Source organism: Thalassophryne amazonica, chromosome 19 (genome assembly GCF_902500255.1).
Source record: "Thalassophryne amazonica chromosome 19, fThaAma1.1, whole genome shotgun sequence".
NCBI lineage: Eukaryota > Metazoa > Chordata > Actinopteri > Batrachoidiformes > Batrachoididae > Thalassophryne > Thalassophryne amazonica.
In genome coordinates, this window is record NC_047121.1 from 57,813,489 (window position 1) to 57,821,671 (window position 8,183).

At 42.7% G+C, this 8,183-nt stretch overlaps 1 protein-coding gene across 2 annotated transcripts; it reads left to right on the forward strand.

Annotated features, from left to right (window-relative positions):
- Positions 1-328: 328 nt before the first annotated feature.
- lrrc57 (leucine rich repeat containing 57) lies at positions 329-8,136 on the forward strand. 2 transcript variants are annotated; one of them, XM_034159647.1, is made up of 6 exons: positions 329-474; positions 3,297-3,423; positions 4,584-4,719; positions 5,063-5,331; positions 5,713-5,898; positions 6,028-8,136. In XM_034159647.1, the coding sequence occupies exons 2-6, from the start codon at positions 3,340-3,342 to the stop codon at positions 6,067-6,069; spliced, it is 717 nt and encodes a 238-aa protein (XP_034015538.1). In that variant the 5' UTR covers positions 329-474; positions 3,297-3,339; the 3' UTR covers positions 6,070-8,136. The 2 variants fall into 2 exon arrangements, with proteins under 2 accessions (XP_034015538.1, XP_034015537.1); XM_034159646.1 differs by having other exon boundaries at positions 3,275-3,423; positions 6,028-6,527.
- The last annotated feature ends 47 nt before the right edge of the window (positions 8,137-8,183 follow it).

Below are 8,183 nucleotides of genomic sequence, written 5' to 3' on the forward strand. Positions count from 1 at the left end.
GCAGAGGACAGGATGATGCCTCCTAACGGGAGCAGCTGAAAGAAGAAAGAGAAGGTACTTGAGAACCAGGGATGAGAAACACTTATAGAAAAACATTCCATCTGCTATTTCTTAAAATTATATACATATTAGCATTATACAGAAAAATAATGCTCCGTGACTTTGAAGTTTGACCTTTTTAACCCTGAAAATTATATCACTTCGTCCCTGGTGTGATATTCAAGTATTTCACAAGGTTTGATCAAAAACTGTTTTTGAGTTTTACTGCATGAACACAGGATAGATTCACTCTGCAGTCCGCGAGGTGGCAGTAACTATTCCTCCAACCTGATTTGTAGTCGCCCACGAAGAAGATTGTGTGTTTACCGGAACAGCCCATGTTTGAATTTTCTTCACTACAATCAAACTTTTGGTTTTAGAAATCAAATCTTCAGCGGTTTGGGAGAGAAACATTACTTTTATGATCACGCTTGCGTAAGTGAAACTGTCGTGTCTGACATTCGTTGTCCTTTCGGTGTCGACTTGCAGGCTAATAATCTTAGCTTTATTCTAGCCGTCTGTCGGATTATTTAATGATAAACAAATGATGAGATTCAAATCCGCTTTAGGTTTAACTTTTGAGTTAATTTGGTTTATTTTGCTTAATGTGTGTATTACTGTACAGGTGTATCACAAACACACACACACACACACATATATATATACACACACTCAACAAAAATATAAACGCAACACTTTTGGTTTTGCTCCCATTTTGTATGAGATGAACTCAAAGATCTAAAACTTTTTCCACATACACAATATCACCATTTCCCTCACATATTGTTCATAAACCAGTCTAAATCTGTGATAGTGAGCACTTCTCCTTTGCTGAGATAATCCATCCCACCTCACAGGTGTGCCATATCAAGATGCTGATTAGACACTATGATTAGTGCACAGGTGTGCCTTAGACTGCCCACAATAAAAGGCCACTCTGAAAGGTGCAGTTTTATCACACAGCACAATGCCACAGATGTCGCAAGATTTGAGGGAGCGTGCAATTGGCATGCTGACAGCAGGATTGTCAACCAGAGCTGTTGCTCGTGTATTGAATGTTCATTCTCTACCATAAGCCGTCTCCAAAGGCATTTCAGAGAATTTGGCAGTACATCCAACCAGCCTCACAACCGCAGACGACGTGTAACCACACCAGCCCAGGACCTCCACATCCAGCATGTTCACCTCCAAGATCGTCTGAGACCAGCCACTCGGACAGCTGCTGAAACAATCGGTTTGCATAACCAAAGAATTTCTGCACAAACTGTCAGAAACCGTCTCAGGGAAGCTCATCTGCATGCTCATTGTCCTCATCGGGGTCTCGACCTGACTCCAGTTCATCGTAACCGACTTGAGTGGGCAAATGCTCACATTCGCTGGCGTTTGGCACGTTGGAGAGGTGTTCTCTTCATGGATGAATCCCAGTTCACACTGTTCAGGGCAGATGGCAGACAGCGTGTGTGGCGTCGTGTGGGTGAGCAGTTTTCTGATGTCAGTGTTGTGGATCGAGTGGCCCATGGTGGCGGTGGGGTTATGGTATGGGCAGGCGTCTGTTATGGACCAAGAACACAGGTGCATTTTATTGATGGCATTTTGAATGCACAGAGATACCGTGACGAGATCCTGAGGCCCATTGTTGTGCCATACATCCAAGAACATCACCTCATGTTGCAGCAGGATAATGCACGGCCCCATGTTGCAAGGATCTGTACACAATTCTTGGAAGCTGAAAATGTCCCAGTTCTTGCATGGCCGGCATACTCACCGGACATGTCACCCATTGAGCATGTTTGGGATGCTCTGGACCGGCGTATACGACAGCGTGTACCAGTTCCTGCCAGTATCCAGCAACTTCGCACAGCCATTGAAGAGGAGTGGACCAACATTCCACAGGCCACAATTGATAACCTGATCAACTCTATGCGAAGGAGATGTGTTGCACTGCATGAGGCAAATGGTGGTCACACCAGATACTGACTGGTATCCCCCCCCCCCCCCCCCCCCAATAAAACAAAACTGCACCTTTCAGAGTGGCCTTTTATTGTGGACAGTCTAAGGCACACCTGTGCACTAATCATGGTGTCTAATCAGCATCTTGATATGGCACACCTGTGAGGTGGGATGGATTATCTCAGCAAAGAAGTGCTCACTATCACAGATTTAGACTGGTTTGTGAACAGTATTTGAGGGAAATGGTGATATTGTGTATGTCGAAAAGTTTTAGATCTTTGAGTTCATCTCATACAAAATGGGAGCAAAACCAAAAGTGTTGCGTTTATATTTTTGTTGAGTGTATATATATATGGGCTTTCATTTGCAGTAGATAAAGGCATCTTGTACCTAAGAACAATTCCTGAGAATTTCATGCATTTCGCTTAAATAAATGAAAAGTTACAACTGATGGAACGTCATAGTTGTCGACATCACTAACCCCCCTAAGTCTTGTTGTTGTTTTATAAAATTGTTCACGGACTGGCACCTTCCTACCTGGCAGACTTGGTTAAGCCCTACGTACCTGCGCGGCCCTTGTGTTCGCAGGGCGCAGGGCTTCTGTGTGTTCCGAGGGTGAACAAAAAGTCTGTGGGGTATGGAGCCTTCTCCTACCGTGGTCCGACTCTTTGGAACAATCTACCTGCAGTTATTAGGCAGTCTGACACGGTGGAGACTTTTAAATCAAGACTGAAGACCCACTTTTTAAACTGTCTTTTAATCTAATTTGTTTTTATGTTTGCCTTGTAATTTCTTTTTATTCTACTGTGTTTTATCTTTTTATTGTGCCCTTCTTGATTTTAATTTTGATTTTAAATTACTTTGTGTTATGAATTGTGTGAACCACCTTGGGGCAACTCTGTCGTGAGATGGCGCTATATAAATTAATAAATTGAAATTGATGTCAGTTGGGAACAGTTTCTGAAATCTGGTCATTTAAGTAGCTAGATTTTCTGCCTGTTAAAGTCTCATTGAATTGGATTTGGTGCTGTTGAATGGATTGTTTTACACCAAGTGTTTGGTCACATTGTGTAATGCTCTTACTTTGGTTATTGAGTTAATGTTATTAAATAATTAAGCTGTAGGAAGACAACACCTTCTAGGATGTTTGTCTGACATTGTCCTATGTGAAGAAGCGTTGTAAAAACCTGAGAGCCGAGGCTCTTTGATTAGGTTTCCGGTTATACTGACTACAGATCGATAGGGAGGAAGAATACATGAGTGTTTTTGCTGTCCATGACATCAGGTAAAAGCTACTGATCTTCCAGGGAGGATTAATTGGACAGACGGGTTCCTATCTGCAGAGTCCAGATGGGGAACAGTGCACTCAAGTCTCATCTGGAAACTTCCCAGAAGACCGGAGTTTTCCAACTAACAGGGAAGGGACTGCAAGAGGTACAAAGACAAACTTACTCACTTACTCAAGGGGATGTTTGACATTTTTTCAACCTAGGTTTTATTCTTTTATAAGTTTATATAAGTAGGGTTGTCTTGTATAAGTAGGGTTGTCTTTTCACTCAGGACAAAAATGAATCTAGTCTCTGTAGTACTGATTTAGAACTCAACCACAGCCATGAGCTTAACAGCTAATTAATTAATTTGTCTTCGCCCAGCAGTAGCCCAGTTTCCATGGGCACCCTGTTGGGCAACAGCACCGGTGGCGGACATTGTTAACCCGGGCCACGACCGATCCGGTATGGAAATTAGATTCTTAGTCTGCATAGTTGGGTTGGCTTGTTTTATGCTGGATGCCCTTCCTGACGCAACCCTCCTCATTTATCCGGGCTTGGGACCGGCACTCAGAATGTACTGGCTGCACACCCCATGTGGCTGAGTTAATGGCATTAATTAGATGGGGGAAACCCAAAAACACTCAGAAAAGCATTTCTTGTAACCACTGAACAGTACAGAATGCCATTAGAAGCATCTGGTAACACATGGATTATCTCTGAGAAGGTGAATGTGAGCATGTATAATGTGCATGTTTTTTGTTAGAATCCTCCCGGTCAACACTGACGCTAACACTCTGGTGAAGCATGTTCATACTAAAGGAGGCTGGGCCAAACATGGCCTGCGGGGCGCACATTAGCAGCACCAATTCATGACCTGCACAGGGGCTGACTTAAGGAGTAGCTGTTAGACAAATGATCACATTAAGAATCATAAAGTTTGATTGTTTTGTAATGACAGTTTGCCTTCAGCAGTGCAGCTGTCTGCTGAGAAACAGGAGTTATTGAGAAAGAGTTTTAACACCAACAGATGAATGAGAATGGTGAGAGTGAATTTCATGAGACATCTGTATCATAATACATATTTTTGAGGAGGCAGAGGGTAATGTCCAGCTATTGTTATGCCGATAGGAGTCAAAATCTGTGGTGTACATGTCAGATTCTGACACACACATGCAGAGTGCTCTGTTTGCCTGATTTGAAGTTAATTGATTTTGAAGAGAAATCATGTTGCTGATGATGAACGCAAATCTCGGTAACATGTGGACATGATGTCTCTGTTGGATGACAAAGGTCAGGTTGAGAGATTTTTCTGTGTTGTCATAGTTTCCAGAGGAGCTGCAGAGGTTGACCAGTAACCTGCGGACGGTGGATCTGTCCAGTAACAAGATTGAGGTTCTTCCTGCGCAGATCGGAAACTTCCTGCAGCTGAGGAGTTTGGTGCTCAACTCCAACCGATTCAGTAAGTTTTTAACGTCACAGTGAAAGCGTGACGTGATTAACAGTGAAGCTTGGACAGGCATGTCAACAGTTACTGCAGTGGGTGGGGCTTAACGAGCATGGAGTTCCAGACCGAAGTCATTCGGAGGTGGATTCCACCTGTGAAGGATTCCAGACCTCCTTCACCTGTTCTGCTGGGCCAATGTCCACCTGACGATGTGCCCCCGATCGGTTTGAGTATTGCTCGATCAGCCGTGTGGCAGCATCAGGCGGCCGAGCTTCTGTTATTTTTTTCTTTCAAGCCTCTGAAATCTGGTCACACGAAAAACCATCAATGATTTTATTCTTTGTTCTCTTTTGATTAGCCAACATTCCCAGTGAAATTGGGAAGCTGAAGAAACTGGAGACTCTGAGTCTGAATGGAAATCGGATCCTACATTTACCTCCGGCTTTAAGCCAGCTCAAAGCACTGCGAACCCTCAGCCTGGCTGGGAACTTCATCTCCGAGTTCCCTTCTGGTCTGGGAACCCTGAGGCAACTGGACCTGCTGGACCTGTCCCACAACAAGATCCAGAATGTCCCCGCTGAGGTCTCAGAGCTGCAGGCCATCGAGATCAACCTCAATCAGAACCAGGTACTGTAGAACCAAGCAATCCCCATCTTGCAGGAACCTTAAACACAACCAGGTTCTTGATAAACTGAACCACATCATGGTACCACACCTAAAGCAGGTGCCACTTGGACAAACCCAGGTAAATTTGAGATGATCCCCAGATGTAATATGGGTATGCTAACAACGTTTTAGAGCTCAGTCAGGTTCCTAAGCTCAAAAACCTGAAGACTGTGATGCTTCATGAGTTCTTTGACTTCATCTTCTCTCTCTAGGAGGCAGAGTTCTAGAGTTGGTGCACAGCCTGCTGTCAGAGTCTGGTACTGCAGATGAGCTGAGTTGAAAGTTGGTCATGTGACTTGAGGTTTTGATTGACTTTGGTTATTTCCTTGTTTCCTACTGTAGATCTCAGTCCTATCAGCAGAGATCTCTCTGTGTCCTCGTCTGAAGGTGCTCCGTCTTGAAGAGAACTGTTTAGAGCTCTCCTCCATCCCTCTGTCCATCCTGAGCGACTCCCAGGTCTCGCTCTTTTCTGTGGAAGGAAACCTGTTTGAAGTGAAGAAGCTCAGAGATCTGAATGGATACGAAAAGGTCAGGAGGCATCTGCTCATTTATTCATCCACAAGTCACTTTGTGGTCCTTTTTGGAACAGCCAGTCAGGGGCCAGAATCTGTATGTCTTGTGTTTTTGGTGTGTGATGAGCTTCTGGTGTCTCCTCAGTACATGGAGCGTTTCACTGCCACCAGGAAGAAGTTTGCTTGAAGACTCTACGACCACCACACATCTGAACATCAGGGGGGCGGGCCATTTGGATGAAGCTCCGCCCATATCTGGAGACCAGCTGCTGCTTCTGCTGCTGCCACAGACTGCTGCTGACACTAAGAAACACCTGACAGCGCCCCCTGGCTGCTGAACACAGATGAGGGCTTTAGAGCTGATTAATTTTATTTGTAGCGCTTTCTAACAAAACACCTGTCGCAGCTTCTTTTGTCAAAATAAAGGGAAGCGGTAGAAAAGTGTGATCAGTACGTCGGGAGCGGATGGAAGGAGGTTGGTGTCGTTTTTGCCTGACCGGCTCAGACTCTGATGTCATTGAAATATTTCTGCACACTCATCTCCTCTTCACCCGCTTATCCATGATCGGGTTCTGCACACTTTATTATATAAATATTTAACTGTTTGTCCCAACACGTTTTATTGCTTAAAGTTTTTAATTATTATATGACTGCTGTGTTTCATTAATGGGAAACATTCACTGGGAATGTTGGATGACATCTTGTTCATTTTAAAAACTGTAAAATGGAATAAATTAAAGCATAGAATACGTACAGGGGCCGGTCTAACTACTGGACTACAATCGCTTAATTTCAGTCTAGGCTGTGTGTAGATTAACAAAAACTTTTGCCAGTATTTTGAATTTCAGGTGAGCCTGTGAAACAAACCACCTTCTGTTCCTGACTAAAAGGAGAAACGCTTCAGAACATTTACAAGAAGATTTTTTTTTTTTTTTTTGTATTTCTTTGTGCTGAAATAAGATGTTTTGTCACAATGAGCTCTGAGTAGATGCTAAATCTGACTCCTTCCCCACACAGCTGGAAAAACAGATCAGTCTGTCTTTGTTCATCTGTGATGTTGGACTTCTGTCCAGTTAGAGTTTCTTCTCTTTACGCTGAAGCAAAGGTTCATCCTGAGACTTTGGATTTAATCTTCACTTTGATGTTTTGGGAACAACAGCAGCTGGTGTTTGTACTCGTCAGTGTGACCGGCCCCTAGTTAGTGACAAACTTGTTTCCTGAAGAAAAACCTGTGATGACTTTTTCACTGTAGATCTGATTTTACTGGTTTAAAAAAAGTTCTGGTTTACCGAGTTCCATGAGTATGAAAAAGTTAACACTACACATTTAAATGATTAATAATAATTCAGGCTTCTCTATAATATAATTTCTAAAATGGTGCCCTTTAATCTCCTGATTTAACCCTCAAGGGACTGAGTGGGGTCATTTATGACCCCAGGCATATATTTTTTTTTTTGTGCAGAGTTTTTCTAATTTTAATCACAAAAAAGTTTCCTACTGTGAATTTGTCAATCTATTTGTTCACAGAATTTTGCAAGGATTGGGCAATTTGTGTGGCAAGTATAATCCAAACTTGTGCGGGGTCACTTATAACCCCCTGGGAAGATCTATGAGATTTTCAACATTATAGCTTCAGATGGTATTTTAATTTGCCAATTCTAATCATTGTATTTTACTGTTTGCAAGGAAGCCTGATCAACAGACCTAGAATAGCAAGATTTACAGCTCCACAAAGCACTGAGACTGATTCTTGATGCCCAGAGAGGATGAAAACACCTTCCGTGCTGCACTGTTTTTTGATTGACACATGCAGAAAAGAACTGGACCTGGACTCAGATGGTCCTGTGAAAAACTCTGATTTGAAGTAAAACAGCTTAAAAAGCAGCAGTTTTGTCCTTCAGGAAGCTGTTTGTTGTCACCATCACACTTTAAATCATGCAGAAAAATCGTATTTAATGTCTTTGGTAATCACAGGTGAAGATTTGTGTTTTTAAGGGGAACGCTTCACTGGACAGTCCAGAAGTATTTATGACATTAGGCTGTTTTATTTTATGTGAAATGGACAAAAAAAGGACTATTCTGTGTTTTATGTGTAATGTTTTACTTGTTTCATCTGGAATGTCAGAATTAACACCTTTTAATTATTTTGTGTTTTATGATCAGTGAAAGTCTTCGTGGAACATTCGGGTGCAGTTCTGGCGCCAACATTCAGTCATTTAGGGGAATAAATAAACAAACGTTCTGGCTCCTCCTCTTTTAGGAGACTCCGCCTTATTGTTTCGTGCTTTGTTTTACACCAAC

What these genes read in the sequence shown, in the direction of transcription:
- lrrc57 (XM_034159647.1), top strand. Translation starts at nt 3,340, where the DNA reads ATGGGGAACAGTGCACTCAAGTCTCATCTGGAAACTTCCCAGAAGACC. An exon ending in CAGGGAAGGGACTGCAAGAG is followed by an intron (nt 3,424 to 4,583) that starts GTACAAAGACAA and finishes GTGTTGTCATAG; the next exon opens with TTTCCAGAGGAGCTGCAGAG. An exon ending in GCTCAACTCCAACCGATTCA is followed by an intron (nt 4,720 to 5,062) that starts GTAAGTTTTTAA and finishes TCTTTTGATTAG; the next exon opens with CCAACATTCCCAGTGAAATT.